The sequence below is a fragment of the Melospiza georgiana genome, chromosome 13 (assembly GCF_028018845.1).
Source record: "Melospiza georgiana isolate bMelGeo1 chromosome 13, bMelGeo1.pri, whole genome shotgun sequence".
Classification (NCBI taxonomy): Eukaryota; Metazoa; Chordata; class Aves; order Passeriformes; family Passerellidae; genus Melospiza; species Melospiza georgiana.
This window is the reverse complement of record NC_080442.1, coordinates 19645443-19672543: the sequence shown is the minus strand read 5'-3', so window position 1 is coordinate 19672543 and position 27101 is coordinate 19645443. Positions and strand designations below refer to the sequence as shown.

At 51.2% G+C, this 27101-nt stretch overlaps 2 protein-coding genes across 3 annotated transcripts in view; one reads left to right on the top strand and one right to left on the bottom strand.

Annotated features, from left to right (window-relative positions):
- The window catches only part of ITGA11 (integrin subunit alpha 11), a 44324-nt gene extending 25448 nt beyond the window's left edge, over nucleotides 1-18876 (top strand). For both annotated transcript variants that reach the window (XM_058033754.1, XM_058033755.1), the window contains exons 12-30: nucleotides 886-1034; nucleotides 2007-2147; nucleotides 2881-3084; nucleotides 3738-3868; nucleotides 4397-4563; nucleotides 6386-6522; nucleotides 7409-7519; nucleotides 7894-7979; nucleotides 8917-9118; nucleotides 11025-11123; nucleotides 12294-12370; nucleotides 13210-13299; nucleotides 14353-14443; nucleotides 14545-14658; nucleotides 15814-15900; nucleotides 16332-16442; nucleotides 17040-17135; nucleotides 17400-17513; nucleotides 17738-18876. In XM_058033754.1, the coding sequence (XP_057889737.1) occupies nucleotides 886-1034; nucleotides 2007-2147; nucleotides 2881-3084; nucleotides 3738-3868; nucleotides 4397-4563; nucleotides 6386-6522; nucleotides 7409-7519; nucleotides 7894-7979; nucleotides 8917-9118; nucleotides 11025-11123; nucleotides 12294-12370; nucleotides 13210-13299; nucleotides 14353-14443; nucleotides 14545-14658; nucleotides 15814-15900; nucleotides 16332-16442; nucleotides 17040-17135; nucleotides 17400-17513; nucleotides 17738-17809 (2279 nt within the window). In that variant the 3' untranslated portion in view covers nucleotides 17810-18876. The remainder of the gene's footprint in view (nucleotides 1-885; nucleotides 1035-2006; nucleotides 2148-2880; nucleotides 3085-3737; nucleotides 3869-4396; nucleotides 4564-6385; nucleotides 6523-7408; nucleotides 7520-7893; nucleotides 7980-8916; nucleotides 9119-11024; nucleotides 11124-12293; nucleotides 12371-13209; nucleotides 13300-14352; nucleotides 14444-14544; nucleotides 14659-15813; nucleotides 15901-16331; nucleotides 16443-17039; nucleotides 17136-17399; nucleotides 17514-17737) is intronic.
- A 1876-nt stretch (nucleotides 18877-20752) lies between these two features.
- On the bottom strand, nucleotides 20753-26634 carry FEM1B (fem-1 homolog B). Its single transcript, XM_058033759.1, has 2 exons — nucleotides 26361-26634; nucleotides 20753-23734 (listed from the first exon to the last, which is right to left on the bottom strand). Exons 1-2 carry the CDS (start codon nucleotides 26606-26608, stop codon nucleotides 22099-22101), a joined length of 1884 nt encoding a protein of 627 aa, XP_057889742.1. The 5' UTR covers nucleotides 26609-26634; the 3' UTR covers nucleotides 20753-22098.
- Between the last annotated feature and the right edge of the window lie 467 nt (nucleotides 26635-27101).

The window sequence follows — 27101 nt, the reverse complement described above, 5'->3', positions numbered from 1 at the left end:
TGATCCCAGGGAATGTGATTCAGCTTCATGATTGGCCTGACTTTGAGTTCCATAGAATCCCAGAATTCTGGAATGATTTGGGTTGGAAAGGAACTTAAAGCTCATCCCACTCCACCTTCCCCTATCCCAGGTTTCTCTGTGCCCCATCCAGCCTGGGATTGGAACATTCCAGGGATGGGGCAGCCACAGCTTCTCTGGGCACCCCGTTCCACTTCTAAGGATTTCATTGGAATTTAAGCCTGAGCCTGAAGGTTCAGGAACCTGGAATTGGTGTTGAAAACCAGGATTTGGCAGCCCCAGCTTTATATTCCTACAAAATCCCGTCTGCAGCCATGGAAGTGCTGCAGCCCAGGAGGTGATCCCACTAGGAAAAAGGGATTGCTCAGGGTCACTGGCTTAGGCAGGGTTATTTCCATCAGGAGGAAAGGTTTTGATGGATTCATGGCTTTTCTTGGACTGGGAATGTTGACATCAAGCACCAGGAAAGCTTTTCCTGCCTGGTGTTCCCAGAGCAGCAGCAGCTGCAACTTCCCAACACTCAGCACCTCAGAGTGTCTGTCCAACTTGATTGAGCCATGAAATAAAACAGCCAGAAATCCAGGAATTGCAGGAATTGATTGATCTTTGATAAAAGAAGGATTTGCACAGGAAGTGGGAATCAGGCAGCACCAAATCTCCTGGCACAGCCCCGGCCATGGCAGCACCGGAGCGGGCGGCTCGGAGGCGCTGGGGTCCCTCTGAGCGATTTCATCTTTGCAAATATCCAGGGTTTTTAAGCTTCCCTTTTTGGGAAGTGGCCAGAGCTGTGTCAGCAGCTGGGGGCTAATGGAAAGCAGACCCTGGGTGCAGGCAGGGAATCCTCACTCCGTGTCCATCCCTCCCCAGGTTACACCGTCTCCTCCGTCGTCTCCACCAAGCACGAGCGGATTTACGTGGCGGGAGCGCCGCGCTTCAACCACACGGGCAAGGTCATCCTGTTCACCATGCACAGCAACAGGAACCTCACCATCCACCAGGCCCTCAAGGGAGAGCAGGTAATTCCGGCTGGGAACGCTGTGCTGCTTTTCCCCCCTGGAAAAATCAACCCCCTCCCTTGGTTTTCCCAAGCTGGAACGGCTCGGCAGCGCCACACAGCCATGGATGTGCTGGTGTCCTGGTTTGGAAGGACAGGTGTCTGCTCAGGAGGGCAGGGGCCTCCGTTGAAACGGAAAATTTAAACTCCCTCTCTCCAAATTATTATAATTTTGAAATTAAGTGGCTCTCAGGCAAATATATGGGAATAGGAATAACGGTTCTTTACTGGGGAAAATAAAAATACAAATGCAATAGTACAAAAAAGAAAACAAACCACTGACAGTGTGAGAGCAGGAGCTGCCCCCTGTGTGTCAGGGAGGTGTCCCAGCCCCATCCCATGGGGGCTCAGCCCTCCTGCAGTGCCAGCTGTGGCTCTGCTGCAGCAGGGACCCTGCACAAGGGGGGAGTTTTCCTCTGCAGCTCCAGGGTTGCTGGAGATGGGCCTGGGCTCCCTCTGGCAATGCAGGGAGCAGAAAGCTGCTCCTCTGGGAATGCAGTGCGCAAAGGCTCTCTGCAGTGTCCCAAAATTCAGATTCTATCCAGGTAGGAATGCTTGGCTCCTCCCCTGGGCGGAGCATCTCCCCATGGGATGATGGAATTTGATCAGCCATGCAGGGACACTCACTGGCCCATGAACAGAAGGTAATTAATAATTAATGATCCATGAACAGAAGATAATTAATAATTAATGGCCCACGAACAGAAGAGATCTCCTGGAGGGAGGATTGGCTGTGGTAGAGATAAAGAAAACCGCCCAATTAAAATAGAGACCTGCCCCACCTCTGACAGATGCGATAGAACACACGCTCCCATTTCCAACCCAAGACAGCCAGTTGTGGCAGCATCCACAGCGTGGCTGTGGCAGGGCTGGGATGTCCCTGTGGATCCAGGGGGATGGTGGCATCACTCCCACCCCGCCCCGTCTCCCCCAGATCGGCTCCTACTACGGCAGCGAGATCAATTCCCTGGACGTGAACGGCGACGGCGTCACCGACGTGCTGCTGGTGGGAGCGCCCATGTTCTTCAGCGAGGGCCGGGAGAGGGGCAAGGTCTACGTGTATACCCTGCGCGGGGTGAGTGGGACATCGTGGGGACATCACTGGGACATCTGGGTGACGTCATGGAGGCTGTGTGCCCTGGTGGAGTCTCGAGGGAGGGGTAGAATGGGATCTTTGCCACATGGGAATGTGGATGTCCCTCTGGAGAAACCATCTCCGGCCACACGGCATCCTCCAAACCTGCTCCCCTCCAGGGAGAGCTCAGAGCCCCTTCCAGAGCCTAAAGGTGCTTCCCTGTGGAAGCTGCTTCCCTGGATGAGGAATTCCTGCAGTTGGAATTACGAAGCAAATAAAACCCACCTGAAGCATGGAATCCTTACACCCAAAGCCCTTTATTATTTATGGAATTATTATTATTATTGTTATCATTATCATTATAGTAATTTTTATTATTTATGAAATTTCTATTTATTATAGAATTTATTTTTAGTATGGAATGTTTATTATTATGGAATTTGTGTTTGTTATGGAACATATTATTAATATGGAATATTATTATTATTACTACTACTACTACTACTATTGAATTATTTATTTAGGGTGCAAAGCAGATGTGGGGCTGGCTTGGGGGTGCTCAGGGTTCCTCGTTCCCCAGGGATGTGCTCCAAAATCCCCATCCCTGGGCATGCTCCCCACTCCTTCCTTGGAGAATGTCTCCCACATCCCCACACTGTTCATTTGAGGCTTTTCCTCTTCCCAGCCTTGCTGCTGATGCTTTGGGAATTGTCTTCCTTTTTTTCCCTGGCAGAACCTCTTTGTTCCCAGCGGAGCCCTGGTGGACCTCCAGAGTTACCAGAATTCCCGTTTTGGCTCCTGCATCGCCGCCGTTCCCGACCTCAACCAGGACTCCTACAACGACCTGGTGGTCGGGGCTCCTCTGGAGGATGAGCACCAAGGAGCCATTTACGTTTTCCTGGGATTCCAGGAGACCATCCTGAAGAAGTACAAGCAGGTGGGGCTTCCCCGTGCTTGGTTCCCCTCATCTTTTGTGGGAAAAATATAATTTGTCCCTGTTTTAAGGACAAATCCACACCTGGGATTTATTTGTTATTCCCCTTTTTTGAGGCATCCAAGACAAAACGTTGGAATTCAAGCATTGGAACAGCGCTGGTGGAGTCCCCACCCCTGCTGGCATTTAAGATGTGTGGATTTGGCACTTGAGGACATTTTGTGGCGGCCTTGGCAGTGCCAGGGGGTGGTTGGACTCCACAGTCTTGGATGGCTTTTCCAACCTGAATTATTCCATGGAATAGTGGGGAAAGAGACTTGAAATTAGAGGCAATGTTTAGCAATCATTGCAAGGGACTGCTATAGATTAATTATTTAATTATAATTTTAAATTTTTTTTTTTATTACACTTTTGATAAATGTTAAATATCCTGGGTAAATCCAGTTGCAACCTTGGACAGTGTCTCCAAAGAGAAATTGCTCTCGAAGCAAATGCTTTCTCTTTTCCAAAGAGAAATTCCCTGGAGAGCCATGTTTTAGCATGTTCTCTTGGAACGGGGGATTTTCAGCGGCGAGGCGGAGTCAGCCTGGCAAAGCCTTGGCAGGCAGGGATGCTCCTGCTGGAATCCAGCCTGGATTGCTCCCATTCCTTTCCAGCGGATCGCGGCCGCCGACCTCGCCCCGGGCCTGATGTATTTTGGATGCAGCATCCACGGGCAGCTGGATCTGAACGAGGACGGGCTCGTGGACCTGGCCGTGGGCTCGCTGGGGAGCGCCGTGGTGCTCTGGTGAGCCAGGGATCCTTGGTGCCCTCTCCCGATTTCCTCTGCCCAAATCATGCCAAAATTTTTCCAGGAAAAACTGGTCTCACAACAATCTGAGCCGTCTTTCTTGAATAACCAGCCCCTGTCCAACAGGGCTGTGGGATCTCAATACCCACAGGCCCTAAAAAGATGCCAGGATTGGCTCTCCATTGAGTTTCATCCATGGCTCTCCATTGAGTTTCATCCATGGTTCTCCAGAAGTTCCAAATTAATTTTTGGGGATTTGCCCAGGCTCCTTCCAGTCTGGTTTAATTAGAACAATATTTTCAAATATTAATTAATTAATTTTTGGAGGGTCCCTTGAAGCTGTTGGGATGGAGGGTGGCTGTGCCCACCCGAGATGCGTCACCCTGGGCTCTGCTTGGAGAGCGCCTTCAGTCTTCCCAACGTTCTGCGAAAAGGAGCGAAAAAGGCAAACCTGGAGCTGTGGGAGACTCCAGGATGTCCCATCCCGAGCCAGAGCCCATCCCGTGTCCTCTCCCCACCCCTCAGGTCCCGCAGCGTGGTGCAGATCAACGCCAGCCTCCGCTTCGAGCCCCCCAAGATCAACATCTTCACCAAGGACTGCAGGCGCAACGGGAAGGAGGCCACCTGCATGAGGGCCTTCGTCTGCTTCACCGCCCTCTTCCTCTCCGCTCACTTCCAGACTGCCAGCGTGGGTAAGGACCCCAATTCCTGCCTTGCTCAGGTCCCCAGCCCCATGGAAAACCCAGCTTTTGGGATGGAAATGGGATGGTGTTCACAGGGGTTCTTGGATGAGGGAAGAGACGAGGATCTGACTCCATGTGTCAGAAGGCTTGATTTATTATTTTATGATATATATTATATGAAAACTATAGTAAAAGTATAGAAGAAAGTATTTCATCAGAAGGCTAGCTAAGAATAGAAAAAGAAAGAATAATAACAACGGCTTGTGACTGACTGAGATAGTCCAGACAGCTGAACTGTGATTGGCCATTAATTAGAAACCACCACAAGAGACCAATCCCAGATGCACCTGTTGCATTCCACAGCAGCAGATAACCATTGTTTACATTTTGTTCCTGAGGCCTCCAGCTTCTCAGGAGGAAAAATTCTATGGAAAGGATTTTTCATAAAATGTGTCTGTGACAGGAAACCCCCCAGGAGCTTGGAGGAGCTCACGTGTCCTTCTGCCACTTTGGTGTCACTCATGTTTGTCCCTGTCCCGGCCGAGTCTCCGGGTTCTGGTGGTTGTTCTGCCAAAGAAACCCCCCCAGGATAAATCCCACCTATCTCTCACCTGTTCCCTGGGCTGAGTTCTCCTGGGATTTGCCTTTCCCTGCTCTGGGTGACGGGAATGTCCCTGCAGCGGAACAGGAGAGGATGTGCCCGGCCCGCGTTGCGCAGGGCTCATCCTTCCCTCCCGCTGCAGCAGCAGGCCACATCTGCCGGCCAGATGTGCATTTTCCACAACATCCCAGGGAATCTGGAGCTGGCCAGCCCTCCGTTAAACCCTTGGATGGAGCCGTGACCCCGAGTGATCCCCGGCGGATTCCCGGGAGTCAGCGGAGCAGGGAGGCGATAGCGGCTCGGCCCCTGTGAGCCAGCAGCAAACACCGTCCAAGGAAAATCAGGATCAAAGCCAAGGAAAAACTCCCATTGCCCAGAGCAAGGGTTTTGTTTTTTGCTGTCAAATCCAGTGTTTTTCTCCCTGCTGCTTGTCCCTGTGGGATAAGATCTGAGTGGGATTTCCTTATTTATTTGATTTTACCTTTATTTCCCCTGGAAATAAAGAGTCAGCCCCTCTGCTCTGGAGCCAGGCTGGGAGAGCTGAGGGTGTCCAGCCAGGAAAAGAGAATCCAGAGAAACCTCAGAGTCTCTTCCAGGGCCTAAAGGAGCTCCAGGAGAGCTGGAGAGGGACAAAGGATGGAGGGACAGGACACAGGGAATGGATTTAAGCTGAAAGAGGGACAGATGGCATATTGGGAAGGAATTGTTCCCTGTGAGGGTGGGGAGGAGCTGGGATGGGATGGAATGGAATTCCCAGAGCAGCTGTGGCTGCCCCTGGATGGGTCCAAGGCCAGGCTGGACAGGGCTAGGAGCACCCTGGAACAGTGGAAGGTGTCCCTGCCATGGCAGGGGCTGCAGTGAGATGAGATTTAAGGTCCTTTCCCAAACCATTCTGAGATTCTGTGGTTCTCTGAAATCCCTGCTGGGTTGGGAATCTCCACTTGCTTTCCAACAGCAGTGCAGGAACCAAAGAACCTCCATAAATCATCCAGGTGAGGGGTGAGCTCCAATCCCTCCAGACGAGCACAGGAACACTTGAGAGGCAAACAACTCCACGCCTGCACAGATTTTTACCCATGGCCTTGCAATAATTCATTCCCAAAACCCTTCGCTTGTAGATGGGAATCTTTTCTGAACTGCCTGGGATTTCCCTCGGCAGGGAATGGACCTTGGGGCCACTCTTTGCCCAGGGTGCGTGGCCCCATGGCTGAGCTGGGCCTGTCCTTGCAGGGCTCAGGTACAACACGACCGTAGACGAGCGCCGCTACTCACCCCGGGCACACCTGGACGACGGCAGGGCGGCACCGCGGGCGCTGGTGCTGCCCGCCGGGCAGGAGCTCTGCCACACCCTGCCCTTCCACGTCCTGGTGAGTGTGCAGCAGGAGATGTTCTTCTCCCCAGCATCCCGAGCCTCATCCCGCTGGAGTCATCCTGCTGGATTCCTCCCCGCCGGTTTGATGTGGTCAGGGACGGAGCTGCCAGCGCGTGGCAGCTGCTGGGTCCCCAAGCAGTGACATCAGCCTCCACGTGCTCCGTTCCACCAGCCGTGTCCTCGGGGAGGGCGTGTGCTCCTCATCCCAGGGTCAGGCTGCTTTTCCTGCTCCAAAATCAGGAATGCCCGTTGTTTTTCCATCGGGAATGGAGTGTCCCTGTGCCAGCCCCGGGTGGTGTCCCCCTGTGTCCAAGCATGGTCCCACCCCGGGGTGCAGAGCTGGTGCATCCCTCGCTCGCAGGGAACAGCTGATGCACAAACCTGGCCAAACCCAAACATTCCCAGGGAATGAGGAGAATCTCGTGGAAGCCAGGCAGGCCTGAGCTGCCAGACTGGCCCAGCCCCAAGCCCCGGCTGAACTGCCGTGAACTTTTGGGAAATTGGAGGCTGGAAATGGAGCTGGAGCTCGTGATTTAGCCCTAAAGAACATCTCCCTTCAGAGCATCTCTCTGCACCCCGGGGCAGGCATGACAGGAGCTCCTAGGGGCTTCCAGAGGGCAGGGCTAGGTGGGATATTGGGAAGGAATTCCTGGCTGGGATGAAATTCCCAGAGGAGCTGTGGCTGCTGCTGGATCCCTGGAAGCAATCAAGGCCAGGGTGGATGGGGCTGGGAGCAACCTTGGAGATGGGATCTGGTTTCTGTTACATCCCAGCCGTGAGTGGGGCTGCAGGACAGGTGTGTGACTTTTGGGGACACCCTGATGGGTGCCCCAGCCCAGGCAGCCCTGGGGGCTCCTCTCAGTGCTGTCCCTGTGCCCCAGGACTCGGCGGATTACGTGAAGCCAGTGACGTTCTCCATCGACTACGAGCTGGAGCACCCCGAGCACGGCCCCATGCTGGACGATGGGTGGCCCACCTCCCTCAGGGTCTCTGTAGGTAGCAGCTGACACCTCCCTGGTGACACCTTCCCAGATTCACCTTCCCAATTCCACCTCCCAAAGTGTCACGTCCATGATGTCACCTCCCAAAGTGTCACCTCCCTGGTGCTACCTCCCAAAATGCCACCTCCCAACTGCGTCATCCCAAGTGCTGCCTCCCAGATGCCACCTCCCAACTGCCACACCCCAAAGTGTCACCTCCCAAAGTTCTACCTCTGAGGTGCCACATCCCAGGTGCCACCTCCCAAATGCCACATCCCCAGTGCCACCTCCCAAAGTGTCACCTCCCAAAGTACCACCTCCCAAGGCACCAGGGCAGATTTATCCCTGGCAGAATTGTCAGCCAGCTGCTCTCGTTGTCCCCTCAGGTCCCCTTCTGGAATGGCTGCAATGAGGACGAGCACTGTGTCCCCGACCTGGTGCTGGATGCCAGGAGTGACATTCCCAGTGCCATGTGAGTAGGTGACCCAGAGCATCCTCCAGGAGTGTCGCCAGCTGGGGGAGGCTCCAAAAATCCAGCCCCAGTCTGTGTTCTGTAAATTCTGACGTCACTGGTCCTTCATCCAGCATCACCACAAGGTTCATCCAAGCCCTCCATGAGGTGTTCCTTGGCACTTCTGAGCCTCTCCCTGCTCCCTGCCTGTGGTTTTTCGGGGAATCCACAAACCAGCGAATATTTGGTGCCATGGTGATGAGTTCCAGGGATGCAAATCAGGAAATACCAGGGAATAACTGCAAGGCTGGCATTACCCACCTGGCAATTACGGGCTTGACTCATGGAAATAATTCCGCACTGCAGCTCCGTGGTTACAGAGCTATTAAATGTTGCATCCACAGGAGGCCCCAGAGCTGCTCCAAGGGCTGGAGCCCCTCTGGAGCCAGGCTGGGAGAGCTGGGAATGCTCACCTGGAGAGGGGAGGGATCCAGGGAGAGCTCAGAGGCCTTTCCAGGGCCTAAAGGGGCTCTAGGAGAGCTGGAGAGAGACTGGAGACAAGGGATGGAGGGACAGGACGCAGGGAATGGCTTTAGGTGAAAGAGGGATCAATGGGATATTGGGAAGGAATTGTTCCCTGTGAGGGTGGGGAGAGGCTGGGATGGAATTCCCAGAGAAGCTGTGGCTGCCCCTGGATCCCTGGAAGTGTCCAAGGCCAGGTTGAACAGTGGAGCTTGGAGCCACCTTTGCTATTGGCGTGGGATCTGTTTCTTTCCCTACATCCCAGCTGTTCCAAGCACTCCTAATAATATTTGAGAAAACATCACACCACTGGCCAAAAATCCCCAAATTGTGCACGATGGGAAGAATCCCTAATTCCTCTTTCAGCACAGCAGGACAGAGGGGGAGAGCAGGGACCTCCATGGCGGTAAAATCCCGGGAATGCCGCGTTTTGCAGGGAATTCTGCCGGAGGGCGCTGCGCAGGGCGGACTGCTCGGCCTTCAGCCTCTCCTTCGACGCCTCCGTCTTCGTCATCGAGAGCAGCAGGAGGAGGGTGGCCGTGGAAGCCACACTGGAAAACCACGGGGAGAACGCCTACAGCACCGTCCTCAACATCTCCTTCTCCAGGAACCTCCAGTTGGCCAGCCTCATCCCCAGGGTGAGCTCCCGGGGCAGATCCAGGCTTTTCCAGAGGAGCTGATAATCCCAGCCGGAGCAGAAAGCTGCTGCCCAAAGCAGAGCCCAAATCTGTCTCCATTCCTCATAAATCAGAGCTGTTTATGGGCTCCGTTTCTAAGCACTTCCAGCTCTTTATTTTGGAAATACAAAAAGGTTTTGAGTTTTAAGAGACTGGGCGAAGGTCAAACGCAGAGGAAATTATTTCCCTCTATTTTTCTCCTGCTGTTTAAAAATACTCCCCGCACATGGCCAAGTTCCCGTCAGGAACAAGTTTTTGCAGCTGAGAAATAACTCCTGGAAGTGGGAGCTGATCATGGAAATGTGGCCACAGCTCAGCACCGAGCCGGGCGATGCCACCTCTCCATGGCTTTCCCTGGATGGTCCCAGAGTGCCCCAAAAATGTCACTGCCCCACTCACTCGATCTTGGTGCGACTCCTCCCTGCTCCCAGCGAGGTTTGGGAATGTGCTGATGCTGCTGAGCCTTCCCTCACCCCCCCATGACTTCATCCCCGCTCGCAGATCCCATCTCCTTTGTTTTTCTCCGAGCCGTGCCAAAGAAAAATTGTGGGGCTTGCTGCCCACAAAATAAGAAAAATGCATTTTTTGGAGATTATTCCAAACGAAGTGAGGGGAGCAGGGAAAATCCCTGGGATGGTGGGGAACAGAAAGCACCGGGCAGCAGTGGTTGTAGGGAATATTTGCAGCTGGTCATGGAGGAGTCATGGATAACAGGCTCTTGGATGTCCCTCTTTATCAAGGGGGCACAGGGGGGATGGATATCTGTGTCTTATAAATAAAAAGTGGCTGTGGCCCCAAAAGATCCATAATTTCAGCAGAAGATTGTGAGGAAGCTCCAGGGTGTTTCTGGTGGCTGGTGCTGGGACATTCCATCTCCTGGGTAGGAATTTTCCAGTGGCAGCAGCTCAAAGTCACCCCTTGTGGGATAAAAGCTGGAATAGCTCATCCTCTCATGGTGAGAACGGACAGCACATCCCATGGCTGCAGAGGTGGAAGGTGTTCCAGCAGCAGGAATGTCAGTGTTGAGGTGAGGGAATTCCATCTTAGCTGGTGGCCATGCAGGATAAAAGCTCATGTTGTCTCTCAGTGCTTCCCAACGACTCCTCATCACAGAAAAATCAGGAATTCCAGGAATAATCAGGTTCATTCATTCACCGCAGTTAAATTCATTCACTGCTGTAATTAAATTCATAAAGAGGATTTAAATCAGGAAACTGGGAGTTGCTTCCTAGAGATGGTCCTTTCCAGGAACATAACAAATGCCTGGGAAGAATTCCCAGCTGCAGCGAGCAGGGTGGTTTGGATGACTGGCTGGTTGCTTGCATGGTCCTTTGGTTGGGTTCAGGTTGGTGGTTGGTTGGTGGTTGTATCCTTCCTTCATTCATTACTTTGTTGACCAGTGGTTGATTGGGTTTTGGTTGTGTTTTGGTCATCGGTTGGTTGGTCATTGGTTGGCTGGTGTTTTGTTGGGTTTTGGTCATTCATTGGTTGGGTTTTGGTCGTTGGTTGGTTGGTTGGTTATTTGTTGATTGGTTGGTCATTGGTTCTTGTCATCGGTTGATTGGGTTTTGGTTGTTGGTTATCAATTGGTTGGTCACTAGTTAGTTGGATTTTCGTTGGTTGGTCATTGGTTGATTGTCCATTGGTTGGCCTTTGGTTGGCCACTGGTTGGCCATTATTTTGTTGGCCTTTGGCTGGCCATTATTTGGTAGGCCATTGGCATGCCATTGGTTGCCCATTGGTTGGTTGTTTCCCCAAAGCCAAGGCCTGTTTTGAGCCCCTCTGGTGTTCCCAGTTTCCCAAAGAGCCGGGGCTCATTCCCAGTGTCCCGGACACTCCATGGACAGGACTTTGTGTCCCATTTCAGGACGACAGCGACATCAACATCGACTGTGCCAGTGACGACAGACACCCCACCAGGAGGGTGTGCAACGTCAGCTACCCCTTCTTCCGAGCCAAGGCCAAGGTAGGACATTCCCAACTTCCCACTCTGCTGTCACATGGACCTTCTGCCCCCAGGGTCACATCTGGGCAGCCCTGAGCAGGATTTTGAAGATAAACTTTTGGTTTCTTCCCTTTTGGAGTTTGAAAGGCATCTTAGGGAAGCTGGGATGGTTGGGATCCTACCATGGTGCTCAGGAGAGCCCCGGAATCCAACCCAGCTCCTCCAGGTGACAGAATTTGCCTCAAATCCTTTGGAAAAATTTAATGTTGGCTTCAAACCACAGATGGGAACTTTCCTGAGCTGATTCCCTGCAGGATGAGGCTCCTTCCCCACCTGATATGTTTTCCTTGCCCTGAAGTGCCTCTGGATCCTGCTCAGAGCCAGTCCAAGCCCCCCTGGGTGGTGGCATCCTCCAAACTTGTGTTCCCAGTATTTGGGATGAGCCCAGATCCAGTTTATCATTTTTATAAGCCATAAACCCTTGGGAAACATCAAATTCAGGGTTCAGCTGGGAAAAAGAATAGTGAGGAGGAGATCCACTCAGGATCCGCATGGAATCCCACCTGCCACCCGTGGGAAAAGGGACCAACACAAGCAGGATCTGGAGATAAAATCTCCCCAGCTCCTGTATCCGTCTGAAACCTTTCCTGGATTATGATGGATGAGCCTCAGGCAGCAGGCTCGGCTTTAAAGCTCCCAAAAATCCCGGTGGGATGCCTGTGGCTGCAGGAGGAGCTGGCTGCCCATGACCTACGGGGTCGGGAATGCGTCCGTGGGCCATCAGGTAGTGCCGCTCCTGCCAAAACAAAGACAGGCTGGAAATGGAATTTTGGCTCCAGAGCCACGGGAGCTTTAATATTCCAGTCAGCTGTGCCGGCCCAGACGGTTTGAGGTCACTGCAGATGTGACATTTATCACATTTATCCCGTTTTATTGGTGTTGGCTCTCTCCAGCTGCCTCCCCTTCCCGCCGATCCCGGGCCTCTGGAGGGATCTGCTTCCAAAGGGAGCTGCTTGTTGCTCCCATCACAGGGGCTGAGAGAATTCCTGCAATCCTGCTCTGCTCGGTTCTGGTGGGATTGGGAATTGTGTCTCCTGCAGGGTCCCGCACCAGCCCTGCTCAGCACTCGGGATTTTATTCCCTGGGATGTTTTTCCCGATGTTTTTCCCGGTGTTTTCCCCTTCTCTGCAGGTCGCTTTCCGCCTGGATTTTGAATTCAGCAAGTCCGTCTTCCTGCAGAGCATGGAGGTCTACATGGTTGCCAGCAGGTCTGGGGATGCTTTCTCCCTCTGGAATCACGGAATCATGGAATGGTTTGGGCTGGAACAAAAGCCCACCCAGTCCCACCCCTTCCCTGATCCCAGGATGTCCAACCTTGGACAATTCCAGGAAGCTTCTCTGGGCACCCTAGGATGCAGCTGGCTTTCCTTGGGATTCCTTCCTCCAGAGCCAGAGCTTTTCCATGGAATAACCCCATGGAGACCCAGTTGCTGTGGGTTACCCTGTGCTCCCAAACCTGGCTATTTTTGTTTATCTGGGAATTTACATCCATGATTTTTCTGTGCCTGTGGAAGTTGCCGGGCTCTGCTGGATCTCCAGCCACTGCTGCTTTCTTATCCACGCTCCCACCACAAATATTTCCCAGGAAAAATATCTCCTAATAATTTTACAAAGTTCTCCTTACTACTCGCTCCTCCACAGGTAAAGATTTCCCACAAGGAAATGTGCAAAATCCTGCAAAAAAAGGGAAAATCCTATGAGGAAAGGGAAAATCCTACAAAGAAAGGGAAAATCCTACAAAGAAAGGGAAAAATTAAATCAACCTAATATTTATTAAATTATTAATAAATAATTGACTTAATGAACTAAATTATTAATATTATTTAATTTATTTTTTAAAGTTTCACCAATTATTAGAGCAGAGGAGGATTCCTCTGCACCACTTTAAGCTGCTGGGTGTGACACCTCCCTCCAAATCATTTAAATGATAAAAACCTCAGAATAAAATCCTGCTTTGACCAAAAAGCAAAAAAGTTCAGCATTCCCAAAAAACATTCCCGGGGGGATTTGGCTCCTGCCTGACCCCCTGGCCCTGCTGCTGTTGCAGTGACAGCGAGGAGAAGGAGAGCACCAAGGAGGACAACGTTGCCCACCTCAACTTCCAGCTCAAGTACGAGGCCGACCTGCTCTTCACCAGGTGAGGGGTTTGGGATGGGATTTGGCTCCTGGGAGGTCATGGATTGGGAAATCCCCTTGGGAAAAACCAGCTGGGAGCAGCCTTCAAACCCAGGTTTAATTTGGGAGTTTATTGAAAAAACAGGAGCCGTAAAGTCAGGGAGAGCTTTTTATAAAGTTGGCGAGCCGCGGAGAGCTGGACTCTGCCTATGTTTAAAGGCATAAATTTTATTGAAGAGGTGTGAGGGTGAGCTTTCATGGGAAAAAAAAAAGGGAATTCTTGGAGGTAATGATGGCCATAACAGGTGTTCCCAGTGTCTGGGCCAGTGGCCATCCCACAAAACCATCAGAGGGAAGCTCAGCTGTGGGATGAGCGTGGAATCACTGGGAATTCAAGTCTGGGACAGCCAGGGATGAAGGCAGAGATAATTTAGGAAGCTGCTGATGGGAAAATCAGGGATCCCAAAGCACATTCTCTGGCGCTGCTTGCTGGAATTTTTCGGGGATTTTTCAGCCCTTCAGTCATTTTATATTTTTTACTCAGATGCCTCGAATAAAATTCCTTTAATATTTAGGATTTATGGGGAGCGAGGGAATTCTCCTGTTCGGAATGAAGAGAAAACCTGGAGGGAAAGTAGAGCACAGAAAATATCAAATTTGGGAATTTTGGAGTGGAAAAGGAGGGAGAGAATTTTAAAGAATGTGGGGATTTGGGGCCATCACAGGTGCTCTTGAAGTGGTTCCCACAGGATATTCCTGGCTCTTTTCCCGCCTCTCCAGCTGCAAAGCAGGGATTGATTTACCTCCTGTGACATCCAAACCTCAGCCAGGGCCTGGGATGGTTCTGCTTTATTAAAAGGCAGGAAAATCCTGCAAAGAAAGGGAAAATTCTACAATAAAAGGGGAAATCCTGCAAAGAAAAGGGAAAATCCTATAAAGAAAGGGAACACTGCAATAAAAGAGGAAATCCTGCAAAGAAAAGGGGAAAGTCCTGTAGAGAAAGGGGAAAGTCCTGTAGAGAAAGGGGAAATTCTACAAAGAAAGGGGAAATCCTACAAACTTCTTTGTCCCACAGGACATCAAGCCTGGACTATTTTGAGATCAGATCCAACAATTCCCTGGATGCATCCAACCCCATCGGGCCCCCCTTCCACTGCACCTTCACGGTGAGCAGGAATCCCTGAGTTCTCCTGGATTTGGGGTCTGCCCCGGGAGCAGGGATCCCCATTCCCCGATCCCAACACATCCCTGTGCTCTTCCCTGGCAGCTGCAGAACCTGGGATTCTTCCCGGTGCAAGGGGTGACCCTCAAGATCACCGTGCCCGTGGCCACCCGGGCGGGCAACCGGCTCCTGCTGCCCACGGAGTTCCGGGCAGACCAGGTAGGACGGGATGGAGGTTTAGGGTGGATTCCAGCCCGGTTTAGGGTGGGATTCCAGCCCAGTTTAGGGTGGGATTCTAGACCATTTTAGGATGGGATTCCAGCATAGTTTAGATGGGATTCCAGCCTAGTTTAGGGTGGGATTCCAGCCTGGTTTGGGATGGGATTCCAGCCCAGTTTAGGATGGGATTCTAGACCATTTTACAATGGGATTCTAGACCATTTTAGGATGGCATTTTGTCCCACTTTAGGATGGGATTCCAGCCTGGTTTTGGATGGGATTCCAGCCTGGTTTAGGATGAGATTGCAGCATGGTTTAGGGTGAGATTGCAGCATGGTTTAGGGTGGGCTTCTGTCCTGGTTTATGACGGGATTCTAGTGTGTTTTAGGATGGGATTCCAGCCCAGTTTAGGATGGGATTCTAGCCCATTTTTGTATGGCATTCTGTCCCAGTTTAGGATGGGATTCCAGCATGGTTTAGGATGGAATTCTAGCCCAGTTTAGGAGTGGATTCTAGGCCATTTTAGGATGTCATTCTGTCCCAGTTTAGGATGGGATTCCATCCCCATTTAGGGTGGGATTCTGTCCTGGTTTAGGATGGGATTCTAGTGTGTTTTAGGATGGGATTCTAGCCCATTTTCAGATGGCATTCTGTCCCAGTTTATGATGAGATTCAAGCCTGGTTTAGGATGGAATTCCAGCCCAGTTTAGGATGGAATTCAAGCCCAGTTTAGGATGGAATTCAAGCCCAGTTTAGGATGGGATCCCAGCCTGGTTTAGGATACGATTCTGTCCAAGTTTTGGACGGGATTCCAGCCTGGTTTAAGATGGGATTCTGTCCCAATTTAAGATAGGATTCTAGGGCAGTTTAGGATGGGATCCCAGCCTGGTTTAGGATACGATTCTGTCCAAGTTTTGGACAGGATTCCAGCCTGGTTTAAGATGGGATTCTGTCCCAATTTAAGATAGGATTCTAGGGCAGTTTAGGATGGGATCCCAGTCCTCCAGCCACATCCCACAGCGAGCCAAACTCAATCCCAGCTCCAGCACATCCTGGGGCGTGCTGGGGATCCCTGATTCGGGATGGGGGCACAGAGAAGCCACCGCCATGATCCAGCATGTGTCCATGCTGTAATTCCATCGGCTTCTCCCACAGGAAAACACGACCTGCAGCATCTGGGGGAACACCACTGACTACCGGAGAACCCCGGCGGAGGAGGACCTGTCCCGCACCCCACACCTGGTACTCGCCTGCCAGGGCCAACCCTGGCTCCAGGATATCCCAAAACAGGGAAAAACCTGGAATAGGGATGGCCCATGGACATAGGAGGGGCACGCTGGAATTTTTAGGAGATTTTTAAGCCCTTTGGTCAGTTTATTTTTATTTTTCCTCTCAGCCACTGCAACTTGAGCCCCATTAATACTCAGGGTTTATGGGAAGTGAGGGAATTCTCCAGCTCACAAAGATCAGGATGATTTTTTTCCAAGGGAAAACTTGGAGGGAAAGAGCATCACAAAACCCAGCAAAATTGGGAAGTTTGGGGTGAAAAAGGGGGAGAAAATTTAAAGAAGGGGGGGATTTAGCCACAGAGGAGGATGGACACGTGGGATCCTCCCTCCCTCAATGGGATTTTCCCTCCTTCTCCAGCTGTGATCCCACATTTCCCTTTGCAGAACCACAGCAACTCCGACGTGGTTTCCATCGACTGCGAGGTGAAATTGGCCCCCAACGAGGAGCTGAACCTGCACCTGCGTGGGAATCTGTGGATGAAGTCTCTGAAAGCAGTGAGTGCTCACCAGAAAATGTGGATTTCAGGGAGAAATCCCCCAAAGGAACCCTCACACCCCAAAAATCTGGGATTTTCCCCTCCCCGGGAAGCCCAGGAATGTATGGGGTCGTTGTTGCTCCCAAAACTGATTATCCTATTGGATTGTGCATCCATAGTGCCGCATTTTGGATTATTTAATTCCATAATGTATTAATTAATGCAAATTTAAGCAATCTAAAACCTCTTTTTTTTGCTGTTGTTCTGCCCCACTTCCTGCCTGCCCTGCATCCTCCTCTCCCTTGGATGCAAAGAGAATCCCTATGGATACAAAGCCGAGGGGATGGGATGGATCCCGTTGGGAATGGAGGCTCCTTTTCCACGTGGAATGCTCATCCCAGCCCATGGGAATGGGATGGATCCTGTTGGGAATGGGGGCTCCTTTTCCACAGGGGATGCTCACCCCAGCCCATGGGGATGGGGTGGATCCTGTTGGCAATGGGGGCTCCTTTTCCACATGCAATGCTCACCCCAGCCCATGGGGATGGGATGGATCCTGTTGGGAATTGGGGCTCCTTTTCCACATGCAATGCTCACCCCAGCCCTCTCCGTGCAGCTGAAGTTCAAGGCACTGAAGCTCACCACGATCGCCGCGCTCCAGCGGCGCTTCCGGAGCCCCTTCGTTTTCCGGGAGGAGGATCCCAGCCGCCAGGTCAGCCCTGGGATGGGGGCACCCAGAATTTCGGGATGCTGCCACACCCTGCCCTGATCCCCTTGGGATGGAGAGGGACCCAGGTCTGGAAAAACTCGGTGCAGTTGAGGCCAAGCTCTGATACTGGAATCTCCAAATTCCACAGGGAAAACTGAGCCAAATCCTTGGTGGAGCCATTCCCAAAGGAAGGGCTGCTCAGCATTCCCGTTATCCCCTTTCCCCTGCCATTCCTGCCTGGAATCTGCAGTGTTTTCTCTCCTCCAGATCACCTTTGAGATCTCCAAGCCCGAGGAATCGCAGATTCCCATCTGGATCATCCTTGGGAGCACCTTCGGAGGTCTCCTGCTCCTGGCCCTGCTGGTCCTGGCGCTCTGGAAGGTGAGCAGCTTTTGGGGGATTTTTGGAGATTCCCACGCATGGAGAAACCCTCTGGATCCATGTCCAGCACGCTAACAACTCCTAAACACCACCAAGAATCCTCAAAACCCCCTCCAAAACCCCTTTCCCGTATATAAATGACATCCAGGACCAACTTCCAGCTGCTGTCCCATTGAAATCCCCTGGGATAACAACGGGATTTTGTTTCTCTTCCCTCCCCTCAGCTCGGGTTCTTCAAGAGCGGGAGCCGCCGGCGCGCGGCCGAGCGGGAGCAGAATTCCCACGGGATGGAGTGACTCTGCCGGGGCCAGGAGCCCCCTCCCAGCTCCGGAGACTCCCAAGACCCCGAGGGATTTGGGGGCTGAGCTTGGCTTTGCAGCAGGATGAGAGAACAGCACTTAAAAGCCATAAAAAAACCCCTCAAACCAACTGAAAATTCCCCAGAAAACTCGTCGGAGGTGATTTCGACTAGGATTCCATAAAAAAAAAACCCTCAAACCAATGGAAAATGCCCCAAAATTCACCTCAGAGGTGCTTCTAACTGGGGTTCCATTAAAAACACCACAAACCAACCAAAAAGGTCCCAAAAAAACATCCTCAGAGGTGCTTTCAACTGGGATTCCATTAAAAAAAAGCCTCAAATCAACCAAAAATTCCCCAAAAATCTCCTCGGAAGTGCTTCCACCTGGGATTTCACCAAGGTGGCAGCAGTGGGGACGAGGGGACACCGACGCGAGGGGTCCCTGATGTGGAGCTGGAAAACTCCTTAAAATAAAAATATTATCCCAAAGAATCCCCCATGGATTGCTCCTTCCCGTGGCAGAGCTGTCGCAGATCCCGGGCTCTGCTGGCCACAGCTCTCAAACTGCCTTCGTTAACAGGAGTAATTAAGCAGAGGCGTTAATTAGTCTGAATGCACTGAATGAAATTCTTGTGATTTCAAGCACCTTAAATGCCAAATCTCCCGTGTCCAGCTGTACATAATTCTTCTAAAAACAGGAAGGAAAGGAGGGGGGGAAATATTAAAAATCCCGCCCAAAAAAACCAAAAAAAGCAAACCACAAACTTAGAAATAATTTTGAAAAAATTTAAAATCATGTAAAGCATTAATTAAAAAGCAGTTTGATGAGTTTTGTCCCAGCAGAGCAGTTAGGGGAGCCCATGTGTATCATACCTGTACATAGCTGGTGCCATGGAAATCATGGAATTTTAAGGGCAGGAATGCCCTTGGCATAGCAGAATTATTTATGCTAATATTAATTTTATGGAGAAGAGGGAAGAGGATTTTTCTGGATGCAGGGTGAGGTTCGGGACATAGTGTTCCTGGTATTTTTTAAGGATTAAAAATATGGTATTTTAAAAATTCCTGGAGTCTGTTCCATTTTTTCTGTGGATATGAGGGGGGCTGCTCTGGGGCCGGGCGGGGGGATGGATCCTGGAATTTTTCCATCATTGATTTCTAAGGGATGCATACTTTTCCAAGGATGGTTGAAAGGGATGAGCAGTCAAGTGAAGCCTTTGGAAGACCCAAACATGGGAAAAAATGGGATAAAAAAACTTCCCCAATCAGAAATTAAACCCTCAGCTGGAGTGGGAATTCTGCATTTCCCAGTTTTTGATGGATTGGGAGCTCAGGGGGCCAGCATATATATATATATATATACACATATATATATATATATATATATATATATATATATATATATATATATATATATATATATATATACACACACATATATATCTATATATGTATATATCTATATGTATGCATAAATATGTATATACGCATTGTGGTTTTATATCTATGGATATATATCTACACACACACACACACTATATGTGCATATAGATTTATTAATAAATTTATGGCTAGACTTTTTGAAAAATTTATATATATAAGTGTGTGTGTGTGTGTGTGTGTGTACAAATATAACATAGATGTACGTATATAAAATATGTGTGTATACACATGTATAACGTATATATGTGTGTGTGTGTATGTATATATATAAATATATAAAATATAGAAAATATATTGTGCATGTATGTAAAAATATAGACTTTATATTTTTATTTCTATATCTAGATATAATTTATATAAATACAACAATATCGTAATGTTTTCTATAAATATATAAAAATCTATTATATATACACATTGATATGTTTTTATACATCTATATATTTATATATATATACACACATTGATATATTTTTATATATACACATTGACATATATATATATATATAAATACATTGATATATTTATATATATAAATACATGGATTTGTTTTATATATATAAATATAGATATATTTTATATATATAAATTAATATATATATATATATGTGTATATATATATATATATATGTATATATATGTGTATATATATATATATATATATATATATATATATATATATAGGACACAATTCCCACATTTCTGTGGAGCTCAGGCTGCAGCTGCCCCATTCCTGCTCCCCTCCCCAGCCATTCCCAAGGAATATTTGGGAATCCCAGATTTTCCCTGGGTGGTTCAGACCCTCTGGATCCCTCGGGACAGCAGGTTCAGCATTCCAAGGCCTGGCTCAGCCCCGGGTTTATTTCCAGGCCGGGTTTATTTCTGCCTCTCCCAGTGCTGATCCTGCTCCAACAACCACATCCCAACCTCTGGCAGCACCCGGCTCTTCTCAGGAACCTCACTGTGCTTTTCCAGGGAAAACAGCACCTGGAGCCTCCAAGGAATTTTATCAGGGGCTTTAAATAACAGGGGAGCAAGGGCAACCTCACAGTGTCTAATACTGGGGAGGAAAATTCCAGATCCTGGAGATCTCAGGATTCCCAAGGCTGCATGCACAGGTATTCCCTCCCCTTTGCCAAGAGCTCTTGGTGACACGGGGAAGGTGGCAGGACAGCATTCCATGACAGCAGGCAGCAGGAATTCACTGGGAAGCAGGATAACAACCGGGAATAGGCCGGAGGCAGGAGCAGCTTTTCCACAGCAAAGAGCTTCCCCTGCTTGGAAGTGTTTTGGAATCAACAGCCAGGAATTTTTATTGTTACTTGGGAACCCTCTCCTCAGGAAAATGACACCTTCCACTAGCCCAGACTTACCTTAGGACAATTCCAGAGATGTGGAAGTCACAGCTCCTTCGGAGAACCTGATCCTAAACCCAACCCTAAAGCTTTTCCCTCAAAGGACACAAACCCCGGACAAAAAAAACAGGAATTCCAAGGTAATTCCACATTCAATGTTTATTTCTTTGTCATACAAATAGAAACGTGTGCCCCAAATCTCGCCTGAAAGTTCTACCTGGATTGTTTTTAAAAAAACCCCACGGAACATTCGTTCATCCTGACGGTTAAAAAGCTGCATGGGAAAGGAACAGAGGGTTCAGGAGCCTTGTCCCAACAAGTGACACTTTCCTGCTGGAGCATCTGCCACTTCTCCCAAAAGTTCTCAAGCGACAACGTCCCCGTACAATCACTCGCTCATCAGCAAAGAGGCTGATGAGAGGAGAATTTTTAATTTTTTTTGTAAAAATCAGTTTTTAAGAAGAGATTTTCCTACTGGAAGGAGTAAAAACCATGAAAAATCCTCGAGTCCAATTCAGGGAGGCACAGACTCCAACGCTTCTTGGAAAAGCCAGGTTCAAGGAAGACTCTCTTTGGCAGCAGACGGCTCCGTTAGGAAGATACAGCATCTGGAATCCAAGAGTGCAGCTGGACAGACTTTGAGTCAAAAAAAAGGTGCGTGTTGAGCGTCGAAACAACAGAAAAAAACCCAAGTCCAAAGCAGTTTGAAATGTTGGGACACACACAAACACAAATTCCCTACCCAGTTTCTAGGGATCCATGCATGATGTTTGGATAGGAGCGACGGAGCTACGGAAAAAGAAACAATGATTCCGGTTATTTTCGGTCGGCGTGGAAGTGGTTTTTGTCCATAGGTCACTCAGCACTTACTGGAGCAGTGTCAGTGAAGAGCTTGATAATGGAATTCAGCCCCTCAGAGCTGAATTTCCACCTGCATTTCCTAACAGAGCATCCCTCACGTCTGTAGCTGTAAATTTTGATTTAAAATACAACTTTTAAAATGTTACCAACATCTTCAGCATGAGCTGAAAGGCATAAAAGCACAGTGAGGTATGAGAGCAACGCACTGCTCTGGGGCTGGACACTCCACTTTTAACCCAACTACCACAGAATTCCCAATTTTTCTTTTCCCACCTCACTGTGAGGAGTTTGAAATCCAATTGTGCGAATCGTGTCGGACACGACAGGAGTTACCTGGGGGATTCTTCTCGTGTCATTTAGAAAACCAAGAGCTAATGAAGGGATTCATTTAATCAAAAAAAGAAAAGGACCAAAATCTCAAACATCAGATTCAACTACAGGACAACGATGTGGCTTTTCCTGCCCCCCTGCCCTCCACCATCTCCACCCGAGAACTGAGGCCGCAGACGGAATCCAGGGGAACCCAAAACCAAAGGAATGGAGAAAAACAACTTCATGGACATGGGTGTATTCTGCTGTCTGGTGTTGTCCCGGGATAGCACCACCACAAAAGGTTGGACACGGCCTAGTGGAACTGGACAAACTCCTCCAGAGTTCTGGGGATCTGGTTTTGGTAGCTGATGTTGTAGATCCGCACGGCGCGGGCAGCCAGGCACTTGAGACTCAGCTTCATTTGAGTTTTAAGGAGGATTTCGGACACCCCGGTGGTACTTTTATCCAGAGGGGTTTTCTTCTGCTTGTTGGTCATGTCCGTGTGGGCGCCGGCCTCCACCAGGCTGATGATGATGGAGTGCAACGTCAAGAAGTCGCTGATGGGCCGGTGGTACTGCACGATGATGTGCAGGGGGCTGTTCCCCTCGTTGTCCACGGCGTTGACGTCGGCGCCGCAGTCCAGCAGGAGCTTGGTGACCAGGGCGTTGGGGAAGCTGCACACGTCGTTGGTGTGGAAGTCGTCCACGGGCGTGCCCGAGTTGACGGCGTGGTGCAGCAGGCTGGAGCCGTCGCGCGTGCGCGGGTCCAGGTGGATCAGGTTGTAGATCTGCTTGTTGATGCGGGACTGGTCGTCCTCGCTGCACTGCGTCTTGGTGGAGATGCACACCAGGTAGAGGAAGGTGAAGATGTTGCACTCGTAGTTGTCCATGGCCGTGTGGACGTCGGCGTCCGGCGTGGTTTTGATGCGCGCCATGCCCTGCTCGATCTCCAGCACGCTGCAGCGCAGGACGCTCTCGATGTCCTTGGCTTTCACGGGCTCGTTCAGGTGGATCATCTGGGAGAAGACCTGAGCGAACCTCAGCAGGTCCTTGTGGGTGTTCCTGTTGCCCTTCTGCCGCAGGTGCAGGGCGTGGAGCCAGAGCTTGATGCACTGCTCAAACTCCATGTTGTCCGCGTAGACCGCGCCCCGGTAAATGATGGGGTGGGAGACGTCGATATTGTCCGAGCCCAGGATTCTCTCCCGCACTATGAGGCCTTCCATGTGAAGGGCATCTCTGTCCTGCCTGATGGACTCTAATTCCTGAGGGGTCCTGCATTCCGACCTGTTTCCGTAAGCCTCGATCTGGGGAAGCACCTCCTTCTCGATGACGTTCTCGCTGTCGCGGTACCTCTCCAGCATGGCTAAATATAAATAGTGGTAAGTCTTCAAAATGTCGTAGTTCTCCCTGTCGTTGGCAAACGAGGCCCCCAGCAGCTCCAGAGCTTCGATCCTGCTCCTCCTGTCGCAGTCGGCGTGAGCCAGCAGCAGCTCCACCACGTCGGCCTTGCAGCTCTCGGCGGCCACCTTGAGCGGCGTCATGCCGTGGCCGTTGACCATCATGGCCGCCTTCCACTTGACCAGCTCCCTGACGATCTCCAGGTGCCCGGCCTCGGCGGCGAAGTGCAGGGCGGTGGCGCCGCAGTGGGCCTTGGCGTTTGGGTCGGCGTGCTGCTCCAGCAGGTAGCGCACCACGTCCGTGTGGCCCTTGTAGGCCGCGATCATCAGGCAGGTGTTGTCGTACTTGTTGGCGATGCTGATGTTGGCGTTGTTCTCCACCAGGTACTTGACGATGTCCAGCCGGCCATCGAAGCAGGCCGCCCGCAGCGGCGTCGAGTTGGTCACCGTGGTGTGGTTGACGTTGGCGCCGTGGCTCACCAGCAGCTTGACCACCTCGAAGTGGCCGGCGCCGGCCGCGCACCACAGCGCGGTGGCGCCGTCGATGACGAAGCTGGGGACGAGACGACAGGGAATTAGGCTGATGGTCTTCCAAAAGCATCCCACACCCAGCCACCAAAATGGGGATTTCACAGCCAGCCCATCCCTGGACTCCGAGGAACTCACCGGGATCGCCATGGCCAAGGAATGAGGCCAAGGGAGCACACGGAGCGTTGGAAGTTGGAGCTTCAAGGCTGCCAAAGGGGTTTGGCCACCTTGAAGATCCCACTCACAAACTCCAGCCTCAGTTTAGAGAGGTCTGGCAAGAAGAGTTCTAAAATGACCCCTTCAGTGCCACTAAGTGACATATTAAAGACCAAGAAAAACCTTAAAATTGATCTTTTGACACACAAAAAAATCAGATTTAGACACCAGCAACAGCCCTGGCTTCAAAACTTGGATCCAATCACTTCCCCTGTCCCCTCTCCCTGAGCTGCAGTTCCCCAGTGCTTCCCTATTTGAGATCCCGTGCCCTGAATCAGCCTGGCAACTTAGTGACACAAATGGAACTTCAGGAAGAAAATAAAACCCAAAAAAGCAGAAGTTCTGGGCTGGGCTGCTCCACAGATCTGTGTCACATGAATAACAGGGAAATGAGGGGACAGATCCTTCTTTTTAAGCTGTTTTTATTCCCTCAAACCCAGCACACAAAATAAAAGATCTGCCTTTCCCATTCCCTGGTTTCTGAAGGATTTAAATGAAGAAACAGGCAGGATTCGCACACCCTCAGGGCAAGTCCCAAACACACAGGAAGGACAAATATTTTCAAACAGCCACGTTCCCCAGAGTTAAAATATAGTAAGATCAGCTGAAATTGCACTTTCACAGCAATTTTTAATTATTATAAAGTCCTCGCAGCTCCACAGCAACTGTTTGTAAATCCAACACCTCCAGAGGCTCTTCAGGATCTCAGAGAGAATTCCCAGTGAGGAGTTCCTGATTTTGTAAATAACTCCATTAAAATATTTATGCATTGAAGCAGGAGGAGAGTCAGGAGGGGGGATTTTCCATGAACCCGAGGTGATTTGCTGGTGTTTTTGAGGGTCCAAGTGGAAAGCCCAAGGGAGAGGAGCTGCCGAGCCACCACCTTATCTGAGGAACAACAATCCCCGGGGATCACATGGGCTCTGCTCCTCTCTCTGCATCCACTGTGCCTCCCACAACTCCTCCTTCAATCCGTGCCAGGCACAGCCTCTGGAAAACATCCCCACCCCAGCCAGGCACAATTCCAGCATCTGCTGTCTGTCAGGAGGTGCTTCCTCCAGGAATTCGCACCCCGGGAATTCTCAACCTGCTTCTGATTGGGGAAAAAAAAAAACAAAACAAAACAAAACAAAACAAAACAACAACAAAAAAATTAAAAAAAACCACACAAAGAAAAAAAACCAAAAAAAAAAAAAAAAAAAAACCACAAAAAACCACCAAAAATCAACCAAAAACAACAACAACAACAACAACAAAATGCACACAAAAAGACCCAAAACAAACCGAGCTGGAAGGGAAAAGGAAGGAATAAAAACCACACAGGGAAGTGGTTCTGCATGTGAAAACTGAGCAGTGTGAGAACCCTTCCCAACGGCACTGTCACCTGCAGCAGCAAAAATGTCCCAAAAAGGCCACTCTGGCCCAGCAGAAGCTCTCTGGGCTGTGAATATTATCCTGTGAATATTATTGTCCACAGCTTCACGTGGGGAATTCCTAAATGGAAAAGTCATTTATGGCTCATAAAGCATCAGGTGAGATCTCCAACCACACAGGCATTTTTTACCAGAAAATCACCAAACTGTGACCTCACTGTGGCCTCCAACACCCACGTGATGTTTAGGTGGGGATGTCATGAATTCATTTCTAAAAACAGCAGCAAGGAGGGCCCTGGGCACTGCCAACCTGTCAGCCTGGGAAAATCAGAGATCAGATCCTCCTGGGAGCTCTGCTGAGGCCCACAGAGGGCAGGGAGTGATCACAGATCACTGAACAGCCTTGGAAGGGACACACAAGGGCCATCAAAGCCCAGAATGCTGAGCTGGACAGGGCCAAACAGGGCCACCAGGTCACAGAATGTCCTGAGCTGGAAGGGAGACACAAGCACCACCTAGTCACAGAATAGTCTGAGTTAGGGAGAACCCACAAGTACCAACAAGTCACAGAATCCTGAGTTGGAAGAGACCCTCAAGGTCCAGCCTGAGTCGAGAAGGCCCACAAGTACCACCAAGTCACAGAACAGCCCAAGCAGAAAAGAACCCACAAGGACCATCAAGTCACAGAACACAGAGCTGGAAGGGCCCCACAAGGAGCATCAAATCACAAAATAGCCCGAGTTGAAAAATACCCACACGGGGCCACCAAGTCACAGAACACTTTGCTGTAGGAGATCCACAAGCACCACCAAGTCACGGAACAATCCGAGCTGGGACCAGCACGTCACAGAAGAGCCGGAGCTGAAGAGAACCCAGCACCGAACCACAGAACGCACAAAGCCCATCGGCTCACGGAACCCCCAGCGCTGGGAAGGCTCCCGAGCCCCGCCGAGCCCCGGAGCAGCGGGAGCCGCCCAGGCCCGCCCGGCCCGCCCAGCCCCGCTCTCCCCGAGCCGCCCAGGCCGCGCCCGGCCTGTCCGATCCGGGCCGGGCCTCACGTACCCGTCGAAGCGGACGGTGCCGGTCTGCTGCGTGTGGACGCGGTAATGCTCGAGCAGCAGCCGCACCACCTTGGCGTGCCCGTTGCGGGCGGCGATGATGAGCGGCGTGGAGCGCTGCCCGCCGTGCTGGCTCACGTAGCCCAGCAGGTACTTGATGTCGCTCTCGGAGCGGTTCAGCAGCAGCGCGGCCAGGGTGAGCACGCGGCCCTCGCTGGCCGCCTTGTACACGTACCCCGCCAGCCCCTCCATGGCCGCCTCCGCCTCCGCGCGGCCCCGCCGCCCGCAACGGCCCCGCTCGGGCCGGCCCGGCTCTGCCCCGGCCCGCTCCGTCCTGGCGCGGCGCCCCGCGGGGCGCACATGCGGCCGCCCCGGGGCCCGCCGCCCCCGGCCCCGCTCCCGGCGCTGCTGCCCCGGCCCCGGCGGGAGCGCAGCCGCCGCCCGGCAGGCAAGGCGCGGCCCCCCCGCCCGGAGCGCGGGCCCGGCCGGCACCGCCGCGCTCCGCCCCGGAACCGCTCGGCAGCGCCCGCCCGCCGCAGCGGGGCCGGCCGGCAGCGGCCGCCCGGGCAGCGCGTTCCGGGAGCGCCGGCGGCCCCGGAGCCGGGGCGGGAGCGGGGCCTGAGGGCCTGCGGCAACACAGTCGGGCAGAGTTCAAGGAATAAAGCAGGGATTTATTAAAGGCCTTCACAGGATACACCCTGGGCAGTGCAAGGGCCTGGCCGTGGCTACACCCGAGTTGGACTCC